This window comes from Zootoca vivipara, chromosome 5, assembly GCF_965207765.1.
Source record: "Zootoca vivipara chromosome 5, rZooViv2.hap1.1, whole genome shotgun sequence".
NCBI classification, from domain to species: domain Eukaryota; kingdom Metazoa; phylum Chordata; class Lepidosauria; order Squamata; family Lacertidae; genus Zootoca; species Zootoca vivipara.
This window is the reverse complement of record NC_142588.1, coordinates 5,328,311-5,352,323: the sequence shown is the minus strand read 5'-3', so window position 1 is coordinate 5,352,323 and position 24,013 is coordinate 5,328,311. Positions and strand designations below refer to the sequence as shown.

Genomic DNA, 24,013 nt, shown 5'->3' with positions numbered 1-24,013 from the left:
CTCCACATAAGGTCCGGAGGGTGGTGACCCAAGAGTGGGGCCTTTTCAGTGGTGGCTCCCCATTTGTAGAATGCTCTCCCCAGGGAGGTTCGCCTGGCACTTTCATTATACACATTTAGGCACTAGGCAAAAATGTTCCTCTTCAACCAGGCCTTTGGCTAATTGATATCCCATATGGTTAAAGCTATGGTTTTCCCAGTAGTGATGTATGGAAGTGAGAGCTGGACCATAAAGAAGGCTGATCGTCGAAGAATTGATGCTTTTGAATTATGGTGCTGGAGGAGACTCTTGAGAGTCCCATGGACTGCAAGAAGATCAAACCTATCCATTCTGAAGGAAATCAGCCCCGAGTGCTCACTGGAAGGACAAATCCTGAAGCTGAGGCTCCAATACTTTGGCCACCTCATGAGAAGAGAAGACTCCCTGGAAAAGACCCTGATGTTGGGAAAGATTGAGGGCACAAGGAGAAGGGGACAGAGGACGAGATGGTTGGACAGTGTTCTCGAAGCTACAAACATGAGTCTGACCAAACTGTGGGAGGCAGTAGAAGACAGGAGTGCCTGGCGTGCTCTAGTCCCTGGGGTCACGAAGAGTCGGACACGAGTAAACAACAACAACAAATGTTTTTAAATGTGCTTGTGGGGGGAGCAGGAGTTCTTGATTTGTTCTATTCTTGTTCTTATTGTGTATTTTGTTTTTCCATCTTGCATTTTATGTTATAAACTGCCCTAAGATCTACAGATGAAAGGCAGTATACAAACTTGATAAATAAATAAATAAATAAATAAGTACTATCATCCCCCCCTAAAAATATTTTGAATTTTGCATGTGGTTGTAAACTTGAGTTTGTATAATTAGTATAATATAGTTAGATACTGTCTGGATATATTTTGGTCTCTCTATTTGTTGTGATCACTGTTACAAAATGTGTGTGTGTGTTTGTGTCCTTGCCTTTGCAACTGCTAGGATGGCTCAGTACCTTAATCTCAGAATAGTGAGTTCAAGCCCCACGCTGGGCAAAAGGTTCCTGCATTGCAGGGGGTTGGACTAGATGACCCTTGATGATTGGATGATGCCACATTCAGTCAGTGGACTCTCTGGTTAAAGGATGCACATTACTGTAGCCAAACTTGGATTGGGGTTATAATAATAATTTATTATTTATACCCCACCCATCTGGCTGGGTTTCCCCCTGGGTTGCCTCTCCTCCAAATCTGAAAAGCCCTCATGCATTGTGATCCGTCAGTCACAATGTGATATAAGCTGGGAGAGGGGCTGCAGGACAAAGGAGCCAGCTTCTAGTGGGTGAGGTCCCTCCCCCCCCCCAATAAATTATTTGGCCCCAGGAGATGGGCATTGCCATTCAAATGGTGTGTGTGCTCTGCATCTTGTGAGAGCCAGTGTGGTGTAGTGGTTAAGAGCAGCAGACTCGTAATCTGGAGAGCTGGGTTCACGTCTCCGCTCCTCCACATGCAGCTGCTGGGTGACCTTGGGCTAGTCACACTTCTCTGAAGTCTCTCAGCCCCACTCACCTCACAGAGTGTTTGTTGTGGGAGAGGAAGGGAAAGGAGAATGTTAGCCGCTTTGAGACTCCTTCGGGTAGTGATAAAGCGGGATATCAAATCCAAACTCTTCTTGTAATCAATTATGTGGGGTGGGGCTTACATGACTCCCTCCAATATTGGTTAAATGTTTAGTTGGGGTTGGTGATTATTTTAATTTGTAAACTTTTAGTTATTATTGGTTTCTATTGATTTACTGGTTTGTTTGTCACTTGTATGGGATATTCTGTTTTTTAATGTTTGGTGTTTAGTTGTTGTTTTTATATATGATGTAAGCCGCCCAGAGTGGCTGGGGAAGTCCAGACAGATGGGTGTGATTGTTATTGTTGTTATTTAGTTGTTTGGTCATGTCCGACTCTTCATAACCCCATGGACCAGAGCACACCAGGCACTCCTGTCTTCCACCAAGACTCCCACAGCTTGGTAAAACTCATGTTGGTGGCTTTGAGCAGGGCCGTCTTAAGTATATCTGGCACCCTGGCGCTGTGGTGCGAAGATCCCACCGGCGCCCCCCCCCCTGTTTCCCAGCGTGGCTGTCTGGCGGGCGCTGTGCACAGCGTGGCACTCCCTGGCGGCCCGGCGGCCTAGTGCCCTGTGCCACCCAGCCTTGCCATAGGGCCGGCCCTGGCTTCGAGAACACTGTCTAACCATCTCGTCCTCTGTTGTCCCCTTCTCCTTATGCCCTCCATCTTTCCCAACATCCAGGGAGTCTTCTCTTCTCATGAGGTGGCCAAAGTATTGGAGCCTCAGCTTCAGGATCTCTCCTTCCAGTGAGCACTCGGGGCTGATTTCCTTCAGAATGGATAGGTTTGATCTTCTTGCAGTCCATGGGTGGGGTATAAATCATATTATTATTATTATTTTCAAGTTGGCATCCTTGTTGGCACTTACGTTAGCAGTTAAGACCAACTCCCATGTTCGCACCCATATAGAAGTGCCATGATGGTGCTGGTTCTCAAGACCCTGGTAAACTACTCAGGGCCAGGAAACCTTAGAAGACGCCTTGCCGCTCATCTTCCCCAACAGGGCCTGCAGTCTTGTAGTTGCCCCAGCATCATGGAGCGATGTCCTCTTTGCAGTTAGAAAGGCAGTCCCTCCCATTCTGTGCTTTTCTGCTGAAAACTTTTCTCTTTGCCCTCTTCAGCCTTCACCAACCGAGTTGCCGTTTTCCTTCCGTACCCAATACCGTCAGCAAAGTTCCAGACAATATAATCCAGCACTTGCCGTTCTGAGAAATAAAGGCTGCAGATCAATTTGAGAGAAGCAACATTTCCCTCTGGGTACTGCAAGTTTCAAAAAGGAAGTTAGCTTCCCTTTAAAAAGAAAGCCCTGCTTCTTTACAGACAGCTACATCCATTTTTGTTACCTTTGAAAATAAATTGCTGAATGACAGAGGGTTAGATTTTTATCTGCATTAGCATTTTTCTTGTACAGAAGCAAAGCAAAATTTATTTCCATTTTGATGAACAAAGTTGAAGTGTCACAAGGGATTTTTAAAAAGACAATCATGCCACATTTCCCAAGTCAAGATGGTCTACTTTTTACACATACAGTGTAAGGCTGCTGCACTGTAGCTTTTCCCACTGCAGATGCTGTTGTGAGATATGTCCCAGTTTTCCGAGGTGATGGAATGTGCTAACAGAGGCACAATTAATCACATACTTTGTAACTGGGTTGCCTCTGGGCTGGCTGGGTTTCAAGCTTCCTCTTGTTCAATTGAAAGCCTCAGTGAACTTCCCTGAGTTAAAAAAGAGATCTGCTTTCCTTATATGGCTGCTTCTGCCCACAGTAAAGGCAGTTGCAATACTCGTTTTAATTGAAGCTCCCTGCTGTTAGCCATTTGCAAGGATATGGTAGCACCCATCTGTTTCGGGAGGCAATGGAGGAGTGCACCTTTGGGGTCAAGTCAAACTGCTGGAAGGTTGCAGCGCCTGCTGTGGCTGTAGAAACCAATACGGGAGAGACATGTTTTGTTGCAGCTGGGGCAGAGGAAGGCAACTGGTTGTGCTGCTGCAGATGCACCATCACGTTTCTTCCCTCTGAGCTCCATGCAAATGAAGTGCCGTGGAGCATTGTGGGGCAGCACTTTCTGTGCTGTGCTCGCTGTGACTTGAAAGAATGTGGGCTGAAATTAGCCCAGGTCCAGGTCCAGGTTTCCTTCAATGGAGGCAGCTTCGCTGCTGCTGTCTCGTTTTAGTCACTGCTGCCATTAAAGGAGCGGGCGAGGCAGGAGTGCAAACGCGGGTGGCTCCGTGTGCTGCCTTGCAAATGGCCCCCTTTTCTCTGGGGTGTGTGCACGTTGACCATGCCTCCTGGGGGGATCCTGGCCACATCATTGCCAGCTAGCCAATTGGGTGGCTGGGGTGTGTGGCTGGTGTGCCCCCCTAGCTTTGATCCTGGGTATGTCCATGCGCCACACCCCTGTAGGCATCGCACCACACCCCCAGGATGCACACCACGCCCCCCCCAGGAGGTGTGCCCCAGCCACACCCCCACCTGCTCTCTGCCCCCCCGGTGCTGGAGCATGAAGCTCCGCCACTGTCTGCAAGGGATTCCCACATGGCAGGGTTGGTCTGCCAATGGCCTGTTTGGGGGGGGCAGCTCAGAATGTGGGGATTGTGGCACAAAACAGCACTAAAGCAGCACACTGCTTTAGCACCAGTTTGGAGTCAATCGGACAAGGTTGGGATTTGGGCCATATACCGTACTTGTGACCCCAGTCTGAGTGTCAATGGCTCTGTTTGCAGGGAGGCACAAAACATTTGGTTTGCGACACAAAACTGTCAAAAAACTTTGGCACCTGTTTGGGGTCAATCAGGCAAGGCTGGATTTTGGGGCATTAACCTGTGACTCCGATGTGCTGTGTCAATTACTCAGTTTGGGGGCAACATGAAACATGGGGTTCACAGCACAAAATGGAACAAAACTGGCACTAATCTTCAGCATCAGTTGGTGGGGATCCAAAATTTCGGGATTACATGTCAATGAAGCTCTTCCCACTCACAGCCACACACAAGGCGCAGGACGTGCTAGAATCATAGAATCGTAGAGTTGGAAGAGACCACAATCCAGTCCAACCCCCCTGCCAAGCAGGAAACACCATCAAAGCATTCTTGACATATGCCTGTCAAGCCTGTGCTTAAAGACCTCCAAAGGAGACTCCACCACACTCCTTGGTAGCAAATTCCACTGCCGAACAGCTCTTACTGTCAGGAAGTTCTTCCTAATGTTTAGGTGGAATCTTCTTTCTTGTAGTTTGAATCCGTTGCTCCGTGTCCGCTTCTCTGGAGCAGCAGAAAACAACCTTTCTCCCTCCTCTATAGGACATCCTTTTATATATTTGAACATGGCTATCATATCACCCCTTAACCTTCTCTTCTCCAGGCTAAACATACCCAGCTCCCTAAGCCGTTCCTCATAAGGCATCGTTTCCAGGCCTTTGACCATTTTGGTTGCCCTCTTCTGGACACGTTCCAGCTTGTCAGTATCCTTCTTGAACTGTGGTGCCCAGAACTGGACACAGTACTCCAGGTGAGGTCTGACCAGAGCAGAATACAGTGGTACTATTACTTCCCTTAATCTAGATGCTATACTCCTATTGATGCAGCCCAGAATTGCATTGGCTTTTTTAGCTGCTGCATCACTCTGCTGACTCATGTCAAGTTTGTGGTCTACCAAGACTCCTAGATCCTTTTCACATGTACTGCTCTCAAGCCAGGTGTCTCCCATCCTGTATTTGTGCCTTTCATTTTTTTTGCCCAAGTGTAGTACTTTACATTTCTCCTTGTTAAAATTCATCTTGCTGGTCCATCTGAAGCCCAGACAGTAAAATGGCTGGCAGGCTAGGCACCTTGGTGGCGCCGTCTGGAGGCTTCACCCAGGACAAAAGTACTGGCTGCATCTGACCACAGCATGTGGCACTGTGGGTTAAACCACTGAGCCTAGGGCTTGCCGATCAGAAGGTCGGCGGTTTGAATCCCCGCAATGGGTGAGCTCCCGTTGCTTGGTCCCAGCTCCTGCCAATCTAGCAGTTCGGAAGCACGTCAAAATGCAAGTAGAGTCGGTCACAACTGGACCTAATGGTCAGGGGTCCCTTTACCTTTACCTTTTTACATCTCCCCCCACCCATTTCGTCACTGTGCAAACGTAATCATAAATACGATAAAACAGTACCCAGATACTGTTAGCCCAAAGATGGAAAGAGGAAGCAGTCCCGACCAAAGAAGATTGGCAAACCAAGTTAATGGACTATGCTGAAATGGTGAAACTAACTGGAAAGCTCAGAAACCAAGATGAATATAAATTTTAAAAAGAATGGGAAATGTTTATTATATAGTTACAAAAGTATCGCAAACGTCTTAATACACTGGCAGGATTTTAAAAACACTTGTGGTAAAGGAAACTTGGGGCTAAAATAGAAATTTGGAGTAGAAATGATATGTAGTTAAAAAAGAATTTTAAGGAACCAGGGGAGGAAGAGGGAAGTCAAGAGATTTATAATAATCCCATTTTATGGATATGTTATTGTTTTGATGCCAACTTTTTCTCTCTCTTCATTTTTTAGTTTGCTGTTGTAGTATTTGCTGGTGTTTGCTTTTTTATTTTGTTGTGATCTTTGTTACCTTTTTAGAAAACCCAATATTATGAAATAAATAAATACGGTAAATAAACAAAACAAAACAAATGGCTGGTCCAGTCTTTGGCTCTGGATCCCTGGTGTTTTGCTAATGCTGCAAAGTGACCTGTTTTCACTCTGTCTTCGCTGAAATGGGAAGCTTTTTATGAGTTTGGTATTTCAGGTGGTTCTACTGATACAGAGCACGATAGACTTCCTGCTACGGTACTTCAAGGAGTTGGTTCAGAGGCTGTAGTATCAACTTCAATCTTCAGTTTCCGTTCACTGGGAAATGATTTGGCAGGATGCAAAAGGCTCTGGCAGAAATCCAGCAAAGCACTTAACACCTAGCTCCCATCCAACCTTACCCAGAACTTGTGCTTCTTACATTAAACTTGTACTTGAACTGTGTTGATGGGACAGACTTTTTCAGTAGCTGATGCTGATGCTTGTTCTTAAGATACTACGAATTTAAGGAAGAGTGCTAGAGCAATTCATTCACAAACTTCCTCAATGTTCCGTCATTACCAAGCTGTAATTAACAATAGCCATTATCATCAAGCTCCATCTCTTTTTGCTCTGCTTCTCTCCAGATGGTCTTTTGTCATTTTGTGAAATCATTACTGTGCTTGCACTTGCTAATTAATTACTGACCAATATCATCTGCTTTTCTTTTACCCAATTATATTGCCTACGTCATGAGGAGGGTGAAGAAGAGAGATATTTAACAATTCTAATACACCTTTCCAAAATCTTTGTATCATTTTAAGATTTCACCCAACATGTAAGAAGTTAGCATACGGTATTAATATTTTTTAAAGCAGATCTGAGCATGTTGAGTATTGCATCCCATTTTTCCCCTTGAAACAGAGTTGCTGTTGAACTGCAAGAATATTGGACTGAGGCGTGGGATCAGGAACTTCCAAAAATTTCACTCTCTTATGAGCACTTAGTTGAAAACTGACCTTATTCAAAATGGGACTGAAGAGTTCAAAAAGACTGCAGGCATTTTCAGAGCCCTATTGACTTATGATCTACTGGCTTGCCAATGACTTTATACCCTAGAGATGTTCTGCAGGACTCAATCCACAGCAAGACTGGTTTATCAGCTTGGAGGCAAGGCTTCCAAGCCAGAAACCTATTCCACAATGAATTCTTTTTTTTTTAAATATTTTTATTAATTTTCCAATTAAAACCAATTATATCACATTCAATATTTCAAATTATACACATATATATATCAATCAAACCGAATGTTATGCCAAATCATCTAAAGAATTTTTTATTTGGGTTCCCATGCTTCAAGAAATTGGGAATTCCTCGCAACTGTCCACTGCCGTCTTTTTTCTAAAGTTCAAATCGTCCTCCAAGTTCATAATAATCCAGATCTTCCCCTTACAGTCACATAGATGTTTTCCACTTTCATCCGATTGTTTCCCAGCCGCTGAGATAAATATCAAACAACGTTTCACAGATGTTCTTTCTCCTGTGTGAGTTAATCAGTCCAGCCTCCCCATAAATCTTCTTAATGGAGCTCCTTGTTGCGTCGAAGCAGCCCGAAGCAGCGCCATCTCAAAAAGCTCAAATCACTTTCGCTTTCTCTCATAGCCATGAAGATTCACGATCATTATAGAATTTACAGCTTTTTCAGGCAGGAGACCCAAACATCAAACCATAAACTCTTGGTAAATTAATGGATCTCCTTGCCCTATAGCTGAACTTAGCTTCAGGTCGCTGCTCCAATTTAAAGTGCGTCACAACTCATAAATCCTCCGAGCGCGTCCAGAACTCCTTCCGCCCAACTAGGGGGAGGCTTTTCTCATCGGCAACTCCACATCTTTAAAAAAAATATGCTCAGTAACAACAGTTATAAAGTTCAACTCACACAGTCTTTTGCTTCTCTTTCACTCCAAACAAGCCAGGACATCGCGTCCGGGAAGGTACGAGGCAACAATATGAAGGAAAATAAAAATAAAAACTCGCTTCCCTTATCGCTCCGTCCCCATCAATCCTTCTTCCAGATGCAGTACAATCTTTGACTCCTCTCCTTTCAGCAGCATAAATTTCTCAGCAGTAAACAGCGCTTCTTCCCCTCCTTCTGAAGTATGTCCATAGATTTAAGCCTAATTATCTTCTTTAACCATGGAAATCCCCGCCATGCAGATTAGCGTCCGGGAGTCCTGGCCCTCGTAAGTGCTCAGCCCAAGCTCCCCCCACTCCAAAAACAGTCGGAGTGGGTCTGGGGGCATCGCGGGCCAGCGGCCCCTCTCCGTAACCCCCGGAGAGGGTAGGGGGGTTGCCATTTACTCCCCTAGCAACCGCCAAATTCCTTACGAAGGTCAGAGAGATGGAAAACAGGTCCGCCATTCCTGCAGGCGGAAACCGGAACCTTCTATTCCACAATGAATTCAGTGAATGAATTAGCAATTGCACTAGGATTAGATTGAGGTAGGAAGCTGTGTTGGTCTGAAGCAGTTGAAATATATAAAACTGAGACATGGTTAGCGTGCCTGACACCTCTGCCTGGATCAGGGGTAGGCAACCTAAGGCAGAAGTGTATATAAGCCATGTTTCGCCCATCTGCTCCGGAGGCCTCAGGGAAGCCTGGAGGCTGAATGGCTGCCTTGGGTCTTGCTGAAACCCACCTCTCTTCCCACAGGTCTCAGGGAGAGGCCCTTTTGTGAGGACAAGGGGCCCTTGGAGCCAGGCTACCAATTCTCCATAAACACCCACCCAGCCCATCCTGGAACCTAGTGTAGGATAAGGCCGTTGCAACTGAGCCCCTCAAGTGAGCCTGTGCATTTGCCAGGCACTGCCTGCTGACTGCCTGTGGGGCCTGTGGGGGAATCTGAGAGGGGCTTGAGCCCCACAGCCTCCTTGAAGTTGGGCATGAAGGCCTACAGGGTCAGTTGCTGCGATTCTGTCCAAGAAGAGCTGTGGGTGGGGAAAGGCCGTTTGGCCCCAGCAGGACAGGACTTGCCTGGGGACATCTCAGGCCTCTCCTTGGGCCTTGGGAAAGGGGCTCTTCCTCTGCCTTCTTCCTCCACATCCCTTCCATTGGGTGTCTTGTCTTTGGACTTTCCAAACCTGAGGACAGGACTTGTCTCACCTTCTTTTAAATTGGTATCAGCTGCTTTAGGTGACAACAAAAATCTGAAAAGCAGGATAAAAATACAGTGGTACCTCTACTTACGAATGACTCGACTTATGAATGTTTCTACTTACGAACAGAGCTCCGTCCGCCATCTTGGATGCAGTTTAGATAGGATTTTTTCAACTTACGAATTTTTAGATAGGGTTGCTTCCACTTACGGATTTTTTCTCCCAATGCCTTCCTATGGGATTCGACTTACAATTTTTTTTTACTTACGAATGTGCATTCGGAACGCATTAAATTCGTAAGTAGAGGTACCACTGTAATAGAAAAAGTATTAAACTGTACATTCAAAAGAATATATATATATCACCATTGAGTTGCAAGGCATTAACATTGTTCTAACCACTAGGCCACATGGACTCTCCTAGAACACTGGCACTGAGGCCGGGAATTCCACGTTCTCAACTGCCGTTGCCTAGCAGCGGAACTTGTGACCGTTTGAACTGAGGTTCCTGCATCCTCAGCATCTCGAGGTTTGCAGAGGTGGCCTGTAGTGACCTTCGCTCAGTCGCTACATCAGAAGATGGCGTCCCAAAGACTCCTGGAGGTAAGTGGAGGTTGCCATGGCCAGGGGACTTAACTCTGGAACCTAGATTAATGGTATCACCAAGTTTGGCAAAGAGCTATACCAAGTCAAAGAAAGGGTTGAGCTTTGGAAGGGGAGAAGGAATGCCAAAAAGGGAAATTCAGTGTCCTATATTGCAGTCGATTGAATCTTATTTTGAACAGAGGATTCCTTCTGATTTATGTACATGTGAATGTAGGAGAGGCTTCCTTTCTATTTCTACATGCTGGGTGTTCTCTTTGTACTAGAGTTTGGAGGGAAAGGGAAAAACAGAGGAGGAGGAAGAAGAAAAGAGAGAGTGAGCGGCTGGCCCAGTGGAGGGGAAGGGGCTGCCAGATGGAGCCGGTTTTTCTGCAGAGCTGAGGCAGGGAGCCCTGCTGCCCACCTGTCCACAGAGTCCATCGCAGGGAAGGGCTGCTCCCAGGTGCAGGCGAGGGAGAGACAGGAGGCCTGGCGGATGGGAAACAGCGCCATGGCCTCTGCTGAGACAGGCCAGCTCCCTCAGGCCTCCTCTCCCCCAACTGTCATCTGGAGGCAGCCATTTGATCAGGCTGCCTCAATGGGAGAGATGACAACAGCATTCTAGACACTGGGGCCTGAGCTTGGGAGTTGTCTTTTCTTCTGCCCTCCTTGCCCCCTTTCCTTGTGGCTTGTATTTCTGTTTGTCATACTGTTAATTACAAGAGAAGTCTGCCATTAGGGAGTTTCTTGCATTTGATTTCATGGAAGGCTGTCTTGGAGCCTTTTTGGCTTAAGAGAGGGGTACAAATGCTCTAAATGATGGATGGATGGATGGATGGATGGATGGATGGATGGATGGATGGATGAATAAGGTCTCTAAGGAAATGGAGGACAGAGATTTTCAGTTTGTTTCCCAACCTACCTCGTCTGCACTTTCCTGATCTACACAAAAACATGAATGGGTCTGATCCACTCCTCACATTCAGACGTTCCTGTTTGTCTTCTCTCATGGACAGGGAATTGATTTTGATGAGGATCAAATCTCGGAAATCAGCCTGGAAGAAGGGGAGGATCTACCTCCAAGGTAATGCTGTGCTAATCCCCTTCCCCCATCATCAATTGCTTTCAAAAGCTCCCCCCCCCCATGTCCATTTCTATGGTGGTGGTGCTTATTTGAAGGATGGGAGGCAATAAAACCTTTTTACTCGAGTGCTACCCTCTCTCCCCTTAGCATCCCAACCACAGGTTCTCCGGATGCGGCTGATGTTCCTCCCGAAGGCTTCAGCAAGGACCAGCTGAAGGCCACACTTATGGATGCCATCACCACAATGAAGAGTGGGAAGATCCGAAGGAAGGCGCTCCGAGATCTTTCCGCCCTCCTGCAGAAGATCCAGGAATATGTGAGTTACTGAAGCAAAGCATTGCAACCATGCAGGGCTGTCAAGGCCTTCAGGCTGCCGCTTCTAGACCCACCCTGCAAGGTGCCCAAGGGACAATCAGGCATCCCAGCACATACCCAATTTTGAGAACAGAGCTGGGCCATAGCAGAATGAATCCTAGTGAGTAAAACAGCTGATAAAAGCAAACATCAGGAAAAGAGGGGTGGGAATCAAAAATTGATTTTTTCTGTATAGGATGCTAAATGTTTTGGAATGTTTTGAAGATTTAATAAAAAATGTTATAGGAAAAAATGGTGATGGGTTGCTTCTCTTATCAGTCCCTTCTCTGGGTTTCTTCTCAGCCATCGGTAGCGCTTCCTGCATCCTCCCTTGGCCAACTGGTGGCTATTTCCTGTCTGTGCGCATTGGATCCAGACCCGGAGTGCAGGCAGCGGGCAGCAGAGGCCCTCTGCCATCTTCTGCCCATCCTGCGGCGCAATGAAGGTAAGATTGGAAGAAAGCATCCCAGAATGGGGTGGGGTGAGCAAGACCTGAACTAACCTGTCAGGGGGACTCCCTACAGGGACCCTCCCCCAGTCATCCTGACCAGCACTTCACCCAGCGACAGCACTAGCAGCGGGGTGGAGAGGGGGCTCCAAGACGTGTCAGAGCCTCGGCACCAACCCAGAGGGGGAAGGACAGTGCAGCGAAGTGTTGTTGGAGCCTCTGCAACGCTCCAGCCAAAGGATGGGAGAAGGAACACAGCCCCTTCCAGCGCCCGAATTAAGGCGCGTGCCCACACGCAGGGCTAGGGGGCAGCGCTTTGGGGTGCCGAGGCTTTTATGCTGGTCCAAGACGCGACGGAAGCCATTGCCGGGTTCTGAATCAGACTAGGCAGTCATGTTTTCTGATATCTCTGCACTGTAAATAATATGCACAATAAAGCTCTTAAAGACAGAGCGGACTGGAGCGCCTTTACTCGAGAGTAGCCGCAACAATCCCTTGACATAACCCTTTGGCTTTCCTTTGCAGAGACGCTGGCACAAACTTCAAGGAACCAAACACTCATCTTCAGAGCTCAGAAGGTCCTCAATTCCACCGGAGGACCGGTTCCTGAATTATTCATCAATGACTGCTACTCTCTTGCCAGGGTAAGTCGCTGTCACACAAGGCACAGCGGTCTCTCAAGCCACATGTTCCACAGAGAAAGCACCTGGGCTTTCTGGTCCCCAGCCCTGCCCTGTGGGCATCTCTGACCTTCCTTTCTTGCTTCAGGTCTTTGGTGCCTTTCTCCCTGCGGAGCAGCTCTTGGAGGCCATGTGCTTCCTGGCCAGCAACCTGGTTCTTGAGAGCAGCTTCAACCCCTTGGACATCTCTCACCTACTGCAAGAGTTCATCAAGCAGTTTAGCGGCAAAGCAGTGGAGGTAAGGTGTCTGGAAAGGTAGGAGAGAAGAAGAATCTCCACTTTGGTGTAGGGGAGGGAACCTCATGCCTCTGAATGGCCAGGACACACGTTTGTTTAGAGGGGCCTGGCAATGTCAGGACAAGAACCTCAGCCAAGGGTCCTGAGAAACATGGGTCCAGTAATGGGGAATCCTCCTCCTCCTGGGAGCAGACTGGCAAGCTTCTTCTCTTGGCCAACAATGGATGGGGGAACTGGCGCCCTGGAGCTGCCTGGGTCCAAAACTCCCAAGGACCCTGAGTGGTACCTTCGAAGGAAGATGGCTGTGGTGGCACAGGTCAAGGGTCCCTCTTTCTATGAGGGATGGAGGGATCCACCTGCAGACAGCCACACTTCCTTGTACTCTCCAAGCAACCCTCTCCTTTTCTCTGACAGGTGGAGGTGCTGCTGGAGGCCTTCTATAAGATCACCCAGGGGCCTACAGTGGAGGGCAGAAACATGGCTGTCTTCACTTTCTCCATCTTGACACACCAGCACCTGGAGAAAGTAGTTGAATACCTCCTCCAGTTTCCCTTCGGGTATGGAGCCATCCAGGTTCTACTGGGCTAAGGGAAAGGTTGGCAAGGTGCAGGGCTTGCCCAGAAAGCCCTTGCTGCCATTTCCACTCTCTGGGGCATGGAAGCAACCAGAAGACTTGAATCTGACCATTGCTATTGTTTTTGCATTCACAGAGACTGCGAGAGAGTATGGAAGGAGGTTTTGGAATCGGCCGACCAAGAACAACTGCTCCATCTCATGGCCGAGCAGCTTTACCAAAGCCCCTTGGCAGAATCTGTCACCCAAGTGGTAAGGACGAACCACCTGCTTTCTGGCTTCCTTCTTCCCAGGGTAATATTGAGGGGTTTCTGTATTCTGCAGAAAAGCAGGGAAAGTGACTTGCACCTCTCTCTCTTCCAGCAACATCTCAGCAGCCTGTTGCACGCCATCCTCAGGACGGAAGAATACAAGGCAGCTGTGCGCCGGAACTTTCCACAGCTGCTGATCGCTCTCCTGGGGATGGTTATCAACTTCCACTACGACCAGGAATTCCTCGGGTGAGTAGTGTGTTGCAAAGGGGCCAATGGAGTCCTTTTCCCTTCAACCTTGGGGGGGTTCCAGTCCAGCTTGGTTTCCCAGGGAGGCTCTCCTTCAGGCGGCTGCTAGGGAGGAAGAATGGGGAAGGAATTTGAGTGTGTGGCAATGACCCTCCTGGTAAAACTGGCCTTGCTTTGCTTACAGAGGGGCTAAGGAAGTTCTGCATCTCCTTCTCGGCACCACCGGAGAACAAGTAGAGGCGGCCATTGTTGACCAACTTTTCTGCCCAGAGAATTTCAGCCAGGGGTTGTCTGCCATGGTGAGGTAAGAACAGGGTGACCTTCCAATGGTCTGGCAAACGGAGCTCAAGGCACAGGATCAGACTGTGCCCGTTTGCTTCCTGCGGTGTCTTTACCTTCCTTACCCAGACTTTGTTCTCCATTTCAGAGCTGTTGGAAAGCGACGCTGGTGGATCCGTCCCATGGTAGAAAACATCACTGCTGCTCTCGAGGACCAGGAGTTTGCCGGAGTGCCACAAGTAGCGGCAGCTGTCTACATCGAGGTGAGGGGGGACTGATGCAGGAGGAAATGGGTGCAGCAAGGAGGCCCTGGCTTGGTTTCTGCCGAGTGTTGGGCTTTGTGTTCTTCGGCTCCCTTTGTGTCCTTGGTTCCCCAACCAGCCTCCATCAGCCTTGGTTCCCCAACCAGCCTCCTTGCAGCTGTCTTTACCTTCCATACTCTGTGGCTTTTGTCAAGGCTACTTTGAGCCTAAGGACCTGTTAGGGCCTGTTTTAGTGCTCCTCAGAGTAGACCCATTTGATTTGATGTACATGACGAACTTTGCTCCATTCACTTCAGTGGCTTTGCTCTGTGCAGAACTACAGATGGTGGATAAAAGGAGAACCTGCCTCAACCTCTCATCACTGAATAGTTTCTTTCTCTTTGGGCCTCTTTAGCTGCTCAGCTGCCGTCTGCAGGTCTATCCCTGTGAGGATACACTGGAGCAGCTCCTCACCTGGCTGAAACATGACCACCTGCAAGTCCGGAAGCTCAGCGCCAGAGGGATATCCCTGCTTCTGGACTCTGACATGGCAAGTGATGCTCAGAGGGAGGGGGAGGGGGATACAGATCCCGTTTCTAATCATGGCCCAGCACTCTTTTGCTGGCAGAATGCTGAAAGGCCTGTACTAAACGAAAAAGCGTGGGGCCTTTCAGACCTTTGAAAAGATTCTCTTGTGTAGGACCCTTCGCTTCTGCGGCTGTTGCTGGTGGATTCCCTCCCTTGTGCAGAAGCCAATGTCCTCCCAGACTTGATGCACCTGGTAGAGCAAGCCTACCTCTCCAGGGAGCCGGGAGAGGAAGAGATCGCGATGTTGGCGGCCACCTACTGCGGTCTGGCTGCCCATGTGAGTATTAGGGAACACATGACATCACACAGGGTGGAGGAGGAATGCTTTGGAAGAGGAAGGGTGGTGTTTAGACTGGCATGCAGCGGAGATCTTCTGGCTTCAGGAGGGTGTTCCTCTGGAGCACCTTCTCTTGGAAGCCTGCCTGGAAAACACAGGGGGAGAGTCACCCCTGCCCCCAGTCTCCCCCAGGAGGAGGATAGGGGGCTCAGCAGCCTCAAAACACCTCGGTGGGCAGGCAAAAGGATACTGCTCCGATGAGAAACACAACCTCTGATGTTTTCTGCCTACAGGAGGAAGACTCGGTCCGGGCATTAGCCATCCAACATCTGGGGCTGCTTCGGGGCTGGGCAAGAGACCAAAGGCTTCTCATAACATCAGAAGAAGCAGCCATTAATGAACTGGTTGTCGTCCTCATTCACCTCGAAGACGAGGATGAGGTGGCCAAGGTGAGGGCCAAGGAGGTGGACTTGCGCATTAAGAGGGAGGGAATGTTCTCAGGAGCTTCCAAGACTTATTTTATGGCAATTTGTAACCCTCTTCTCTTCTTGTGTTGCAGGCCGCAAGGAGGGCTCTTTCCCATCTAGCCCCACAAGTCAAGTGGTGGGCGCATCCTGACAAATTTAGCCTCCACTTTGCTCTCCACCAGGCTGCCAAGCATCTGGTAAGGTCCCTCTGCTTCGTTGGCAGCTTTGCCCAGGGATGTCTTTGGGGGTGACAGGCTCTTCTGCCGCACTCTCAAGCTGCTCTGATGCCACTTCTCCTTTGTCTTTGCCGACAGAGCAAGACCTTCAGCAAGAACATCCTTCGGAGTGCTGCCTTGACGTGTACGAAGCCGTCTGCCAACAGGCTGCCAGCAGTCTCCAGGGTGGCAGCTCTGCTTCTGGGTAAGTCAAGCAATGTCCTTCCCTGCTAGGGATGGACAGAAACATCTTGGTAATGATGGCAGTGAGGATGGGCATGTCCCCAGGGGTCCATCTGCGCCCAGATCTTGCTCTGAGTCCTCCGCAAGGGTGGAGGCCTCTAGACGCATCAGAGCCTACCTGTCCTCCTGCCGAGCTGCCTCTGTCTCGCTTGCTTTGCACCGAGATGACATCCCTTTTCTTGCCCTGTCTCTCTAGGTCATCTGGCTTTCCGGGATGCCGGTTTCATCCAGAGCCAAGACATGGCATCCTATGGCACATGTAAGTGAGACATACGGAGGGCAGGGAGGAGGGATACTTCTGCTGAGAAAGGGCTTTAGGGGAAGGCAAATTCCCAGGTGTATGTGCAGACAGAGGTGCCACAAGATGAACATGCAAAGAGGATTGGAATGTGACTTCACTGCCCTCTCTCACACACAAATATTCCCCTACCCCACACCCTGGTCTTGGGAGGAGCTCTGGTGGGGGTGCTTTGCAAGTTTTTGCCTCGTGAAAAGCTGATTCCTCCTCCCCAAAGGGAACCACCGCTGCTTGTGTCCTGGTTGGGGTGGATACCCTGTGGACTCCTGCATCCACCCCTACAACCAGCACACCTCCCCTGTCCCAATTGCTGGGGCCACCTTACGGCTGTCTTAATAGTTTTGATGCATGGCTCTTTTCCTGTGCATCTCCGCCTTGCTCAACCTTTCTCCCTTGCCACTCAGGGCTGGAAGAGATGCAGCAGCACGAGGAAGAAGGGCTCAGGCGAACAGGGAGGAGCTGCCTGAACATCATGCAGCGGGCCTTTAAACATCGGCAAAAAGGCAGGGTCCAGCGCTTTGTGAGGAGGCTGCTCCGCTGTGTTCACAGGGAACCTTACCCACAGGACTTCCTGAGCTGCATGCCAGGTGAGTGAGGCATCTGGTGGGCTATTTGGACGTCTGGTGGGCTGTTTGGAGGTGTCATTTCTCAAGGAGCCCCTTTCTCCTCCTGACAGAACACCCGCAGTAGCGCCAGGCCAAGGCAACGTGAACATCAGAGTTGCGCTGCAGAGATACCATCTTCTGCTCTCCGTGAGATCCACTCTGGACCAGCGCCAGGAACATCAAGGCCATCAGGATCGACCAAGAGGAGTGGTGCTGCCCTCACAACCCTCCATACATAGCGGTAAGAAACCTTTTGTTGTTGTTGTGTTTCTTGTTGATGTTGTTTTTGATTGTTGCTTTTATGGATTGATCTTGAATCTCAGGGTGGCTCCACTAGACGAAGCACAAAATACACGATAAAAATAACCACTGCACAAAATTCATAATAAACATATCAGAACATAATAAAAATTAAAATCATAAAAAACACATGCACACGAATAAACAATACAAAAGCCCCGAAACAACACTCCAGCCCACAAGTACAAAATATCGCATTTAACAACCATTTAAAACAACCCCACCCTGCAAATCAAACAGCACCCACCCAAGATAAAACCCCATCCTGTTAAAACAGTCATGTTCTGGTCCCACCCCCTAAGTGCTGCCCCCACAAAGGGATGACCTTACCTTTGTTGTTTCCGCCCCCAGGACAGGCAGGCTTTATGGAGCTCCCCCAGTCGCTGCTGTATGCCCAGGATCGGTTCCTTGCTCTCTGCCATCCTCTTGAGTGGCAACCCCCCAGCAGCAACTTTCTTCCATTTCTTTGTTCATTCGCCAACAGCAGGGATTGTTTGGGGGGTGGGCAACAAGAGGGTCTAACATTCATGAGATTTAGTACCCTTTCTAACAGAATCTCTTTTCTCTCTTTCTTGCATGAACGGCGGCCTATCGGCTGGAACCTGGGAGAAGACGTCCGGAGAAAAGAAGACCCCTGCAAGAATGTCATCAGCCGGGAAAGGAGCCGCCCTGAAGACGACATCTGCAAGATAGTGAATTTGAGGATTGGACACTTTCTATTGACTCTTTCAGCACTCTAAACAGCAAGCGGGACTTTTATTAGTTAGAGAGGTTAAAATGGATGTATAGAATAGGATAGGCAAAATAGGGAGCATTCGAGGGTAGATAACACTATACTAGATAGCATTTTGTATATTATTTTTGTCTTTATAGTTGTAATTCTTTTAATAAAAATATAATTTTTTAAAAAGGGTAAATACGGGTCTTATGGTTTATGTTGAAATGTAAAAAAAAACATTTTGTAAAAAATGAATAAATAATATTTTTGTTAAAAAGAGAAAAGGGTCTCTTGGTTTGTGAAAAGTAAGCTAGTAAGGGAAATTTCTACACACTTCCCTGGAGGGATGCCCCGTCATTCCAAGGAAAAGGAACCCAGGCTAAGTGCAGGCACCCCTGGAGTCATCTGCCACTCAGAGATGGGGATGTTCACAACCGTCCCTTTTCACCATCCTGCCCCACTTCCTCATCAGTTCTCTCCAACTGCATCTCACCTGCAACCTCCAGCGGCTGAGACAAGATCCAGGCTAGGGGAACTCATGAGAAAATGTTAAGAAGAAGAAATAAAGAGATAAGTTTCTGCCAAAGTCTCCAGCACTGAACAGGCTGTTTCCTAGGGGAGGTGGTGGGGGGGTTTGAAAAGCTGGTCTTGCTGTCCCTTCAGCACTTCACGGCTCCTGCTGGAAACCAAGGTTTGAATCCAAGGCTGCCTATGGGAAGGCAGATTTGGAGGGTGTGCAGGGAGGAGGCTCCTGGGAAGAAGAGGGGGGAATCCCCTTGGGAAAGGAAGAATGCTGCTTCTCTGGGGGAAGAGCAATGGAGCCTACAAACTGTTGCCTAAATCTATGCTGTTCTTCCCTGGGATACATGTTCCAGGTTCACTCCCAGCCCCCCAAGGAAAGGGGGTCAGGCATGGTTTATTCACATTTATTCAGCTGATTAAGTAAGGACAATGGACTTCTCAGGTCAGAAAAAGGGCCTTCCATACTTCTGATTTTTGTTACATCCTCCCACCCCCACCCCCCAGCCTTTTAAGAGCTTCCTTTCTTCAAGACTATCTACACCCTCCTGCATATTTAATTTTGCATACCACTTCTCAATTTCCTGCTTCACCTGCAACATTCACTTTATTTGTCCTGAAACAGTCACTTGCCCCTTGAGCAGAACGTGTTTCTTCCGAGGCCTGGGAGGAGGATTTCCTTCCCACTGGTTGTTTCCACCGAAAAATTATAAGGTCCACGGTCCAACTTCTTCCTCTGTGGGACCGGTGGCTTCCGGTGCAGCCAGCCCCAGAGAGTTTGAAGGTTCAATGTCCACCACAGGTTTCGGATCGTATGGCTTCTTTTCCACTTCTTACGTCACCCCAGGCTGGAACTGATACCTATAAAGATAGGAGAAAAGGGCAAAACAATTACATGTTCATGTAATTACCGGTAATCATTTCCTATTGTCTAAATTACATTTTCCTATACCTATTTGGCAAAACTCAAAGGAAGCCCTGTTATTTATTCAATTTGTGACACTTTAATTCCCATATGTGACTTGTACTTCATCTGCTATGGCAAACCACGTCGGTTTCAATGCTGATTTTTGTTAAACGTCCTTTTAGCATTTTGTTGATCCTTTGTTACTTTTGTTCTAGAAAACAATCGTTCCATAATCACTCCATTTATGTGTCGTTGTTGATGCAATTCCTTCAAGATGTACCACAAAAAGTCCATCATCCAGATTTGGCTTCAAGGTTCCTTATTCTCAAATTCAAATCATGTTTTCTTCAGTATGCTGTGGTTGGGGTCAGTTCTTGGTAAAAAATATTGCCCATTGCCCACAAGATAGCATTCTTGCCACTTCCATAGAGGTTTGTCGTCCTTTGTATTTCTTCTCCTAGCTTGGGTCTGTTGCTCTTCCGTGGATCCCACACGCATCACAGGGAACAAGAGGGCGTCTAGGAGAGCGAGTAGTTGAGATCTGTTGGCTACTTGCTGTCCATCTGCAGTAATGAATCCTCTCTCCTTTCAGAAAAGGCCGTGGGTTTGCACTGTTCCAAAAGCATAAGTAGAATCTTTGTAGATCTGGAGAGCCCTAGTCAATTCCATCAGTTCAACCTCTTGTGCTGAAAAATGAGAGAGCAGTCCTTCTTGGGTAAGGATTGTCTTTGCTGTAACCACAGCCAATCTTGAATATCTCCTTCCTTCCGCCATGAAGCTGGGTTCATCCACAAACATGTCCTCATCTGCATCTCAAAAAGGTGATAATCACTTTCTGATTCATAGGAAAGAGACCATCATGGGGTTCTCCTGGATCTGAAACAGGAACTGATACAAGGCAGCCGGGTTCAAGGAGTTAACCCTTTCAAAGTCAGATTTGGGTTAGTCAGTAGGGAAACCTCATACTTGAACTGGCAAGCAGGATGAAGAAGCTTTTTCCTTTGGTGCTCGGAATCGGAGGCACTCCATGCAAAATAAAATCTCCCACATCAGGTCCCAAAGTCATGCTCTGAGCCCCCTGCACAGGGAGGGCAAATAATGCTTCTGCTGCTGCTCCAAGGCATGTTGGCCATCATTGGGCCACAGAATCAAGATTCTCCCCTGTCCTCCAGTGGGGTTCTCCTCTCTGTATCAACACTCCCCACCCCACAGCCTTCACTTTATTCACATACAGTTTGTAGGATTTAAAGGGACTGGGCAATGCCGGCGCTGGTGGATTCAGCTAGGGATGCCTTCAAAGGCTTTTCTCATTTCTATAGTCCATATTCAATCCAGGAACCCTTTTTGGTTAAGCTGTTGTAATGTGTTGCTTCTCCCCTCATTTCTGATATCCAATTATTGCCAAATCCAGCAAAGTCCTAAGAAAGCTCTCAGGACATTTGAGAACTCAGGTTGGGCATGTCAAAGGTGGCAGACAAGTTCCCTGCTTCAGAATATGCCCTAAAATGCCTCTTGCTTCTGGTAAACTGGTGCCTTCTCCCTCGAGACTTTATAGCTTCTCTTTTTTTACTTGCTTTCAACACCTCTAAATTGGGAGAATTAGAGGACGAGGATCCTTCTTTAAGCCATCCCACAGACTATAACTGTCAATTTAAAAGGTTCCGGTTCTGTTCTACCAACACTCCAGATTCCAACTTGGAGACCACCAGACCACAGAAGCAGACCACAGAACAGAATCGGATGCAATTGCAGAAACCAGGCATTCTCTTCAAAGAGAATTGGGAATTTCTGACGGCCACTCACCTTTCCAGTTGGCACTGCATCCCGTGCTTAACAGCAACTTCATCCTGAATCCTCCAGGGTCCATCTCTGAGTCCTCTGGAATATGTGTTGTGAAACCTCCCAGATATCACAGGCTCATGCCCTTGACCTGTGGAGCAGCAACATCAAGGCCAAGTCAGTCCGGACCACAGAGGGCTAGCTATCTTGTCGGATGATTGCTGGGGTGGTCCAAAGGGAATTCCTGGCCAACGCACCAATTTGTTGCAGAAATCTAGGCTGTTCTTTAATTGGATAGGCGTTCCAGTTCCCCGCCACCACCAACACGGAAAGGGAGTCAGACTTCTTAGAGGCAGAATGCATGTGTATTCAGCTCAATATATAAGGGACAGACCCCTGACTTCTCAGGTCAGAAAATTGATTGCAAACCCCTGTTCTGCTAGCCGGGCCCACTAGCTCCCTCCTTGATATTATCTGCTTCCACGGAGCCTGCATTCCATTCCCTCTCTGACTGAAAAATCAGCCGCCCTGCAAAAGGCTTCTCCTTGCAGAGATGTAGGGAGGCTGGGGTGGATATCCTCACCTAAGACAGTCTGGTTCATTGGAGATGTGTGCCTTCTGCCAGCTGCCTGGGGTCATTCACAGGCTGCCATCTCTCTCTCTTTTCATATTTACGGTGCTTATATCCAACTTAGCATCTCAAAGTAGTCCCAAAGCGGTTTCCAATCTAATCAATAAAACAAAATCCTAGAATTGTTGATTTGGAAAGAACCCCAAATGGCATCTAGTCCAATCTCTTGCAAAACAGGAATCCAATTCAAGAATCCCTTGCAAATGGCCACCCAACCTCTGTGTATAAAAAACCTCCAAAGAAGGAGAGAGTCCACCACATTCGGAGGGCGTCTGAATTGATATCCCATCTTTTTCTCCAAAGAGCTCAAGTTGCCATACATAGTTCTCGCCTTCTCATTTAATCCCCACAACCTGGCCCCAGGTCACCCAGTGAGCTTCATAGCTGAGTAAGGAGGTATTTGAACCCTAGTCTCTCCCAGGGTTTCCCCTTCTGCCCTTCACTTCACAGAAGCTGCTCAGTTCTGTTCCTGATGAGCAGATGTTGGTGGGTTTTTTAAAAAATAAAACAGCAAACATTCTATGATGTCACAATAGGGGGCTTACAGGCGCTGGGCAACAGAAGTTAGCATGAGTGTTACACAAATCTTAAGGTGCACACATAGCAAACACGCACCCTAGAGAAAAACCAATCCTTCACCATTCAAAAATGATAAAATATTCCCTGAAAAATGAGACACTGAGTTCACAGGGCAATCCCGAAGCCATCTTGACCCTCTTAATAACCCCAGATATTTACGCTGCAGTTGAAGGGAAAACCTTTCCCAATAGTTCTTTTCACTTACAAATTCTTCAAAACCTATAAACCTCTCACATAAATAAGGGTAGATCTGTGACAATCGATTCAAGAACTGAGGTATTTACCATTTCAAGGGAACAGCACAGACTGGCCAGGAAAGGGCAACCAGCAAGCATTGTCAGGTATCATGACAAGAGACAACCAGGAGACAAGACTGCCTCTTTCTGTGATGTATGTGTGATGCTTCTTGGGTGGGCAGTGGTTTTTAACCAGGGTGCTGTGGCACCCTTTGGTGCTTTGAATGATGGTCAAGAGTGCCGCAAGCAACACTGGCCTCTGTCCCTCTTTCTTTCCCTCCCCTGATGCCCTCTTGCCTCTCTGCCTCCCAAAGGCTTGCATAGCTGTTTGTTGCAGCAGCCCTGGCTATAAGCTCCCCAGGCGAATGGTGCCTCTGGAGCTGGCCAGGGGGTGCTTCTCAGGCCTTTGTGGGTCAGTGTGAGGAGGCACCTCTCTTTGGGGCGGGGTGGTGGTGGTGGTGGCTGCCCAGAGGACTCCTAAGGAGAGGGGAGTGGAGAAGAGGGAACACTCCACAAGGGAAGGCATAGCTGCAAAGTCTCCCATTTTCCCCAGGAAATCCCCATTTTTCCAGCTGTTCCTAGCTGGAAAAATGGATTTTTTTGTTTTTCCCCGGTTTATTCTGGCGCGACGGCCATTTTGAAACTGGGCGGAGCATGCTCAGAAGCAACTTTTGATGCTGCTCTGCCCAGTTCCAAAATGGCTGCAGTGCGACTTCTGGAGCGGCGGCCATTTTGGAACTGGGCAAAGCAGCATCAAAAGTCACTTCTGAGCATGCTCCGGCCGGTTCCAAAATGGCAGCAGCGCTACTTCCGGTCTGCTATTTCCGGCCCGGTCCCTTATTTCTCTGACAGCAACTTGGCAGGTATGAGGGAAGGTGTTTGAAAAAGGACAAGATGCTGCTCAAAAAATTCAAAAATCTCTGGGCTAAGGGAAACGCAGCCAGATGGGCGGGGTATAAAAAAATAAATTGTTATTATTATGGGCAATTTCTAAAGTCTTTAAAAGTTGTTACACACACTTGTCCTGGGTCCTCAGCTCCATACAACTGTCAAGTGAAGATCTGCCTTGCTTTGACTGGTTCCTGTCTCCGCTCATTTTTCACTGACCCATCATGGATTTAGCCCCAACCCCAAGAAACTAGTAACTGAACTAGGTGGGTAAGGAGAATTGATGGAGAGGCTTTTGCGTACAACCCACCCAGTGCCAAGCAGCTCCATCTCATCTGCCCTCAACCCCATAACATACCACCCTCTCTCCAAAAACAGACCGAGGTCCCTGAACCCTTCCCAGCAATAGAATCAGCTGTACTGGAAGATTCCTAAAATGTTATTAATCCAGAAGGTTCTGTTACAAGAATTCTAAGGTCCCAAATATAAAATTAACATTCATAAAT

General features: G+C 48.0%; 1 protein-coding gene and 1 long non-coding RNA gene across 2 annotated transcripts; both read left to right on the top strand.

Moving 5' to 3' along the window:
- The first annotated feature begins 12,556 nt into the window (after positions 1–12,556).
- Positions 12,557–13,740, top strand: LOC148685552 (uncharacterized). Its single transcript, XM_088669889.1, has 3 exons — positions 12,557–12,664; positions 13,078–13,220; positions 13,374–13,740. Exons 1-3 carry the CDS (start codon positions 12,557–12,559, stop codon positions 13,738–13,740), a joined length of 618 nt encoding a protein of 205 aa, XP_088526015.1.
- Positions 13,741–15,681: 1,941 nt separating this feature from the next.
- Positions 15,682–16,307, top strand: LOC148685551 (uncharacterized). Its single transcript, XR_015950052.1, has 3 exons — positions 15,682–15,786; positions 15,904–16,009; positions 16,244–16,307. It is a non-coding gene; the product is annotated as an uncharacterized LOC148685551 (long non-coding RNA).
- The last annotated feature ends 7,706 nt before the right edge of the window (positions 16,308–24,013 follow it).

Bases quoted from the DNA above. Each gene is read 5' to 3' on its own strand.
- LOC148685552 (XM_088669889.1), top strand. From the start codon at position 12,557: ATGTGCTTCCTGGCCAGCAACCTGGTTCTTGAGAGCAGCTTCAACCCC. The intron at 12,665-13,077 runs GTAAGGTGTCTG...TTTCTCTGACAG, and splicing joins TTAGCGGCAAAGCAGTGGAG to GTGGAGGTGCTGCTGGAGGC. The intron at 13,221-13,373 runs GTATGGAGCCAT...TTGCATTCACAG, and splicing joins CTCCTCCAGTTTCCCTTCGG to AGACTGCGAGAGAGTATGGA.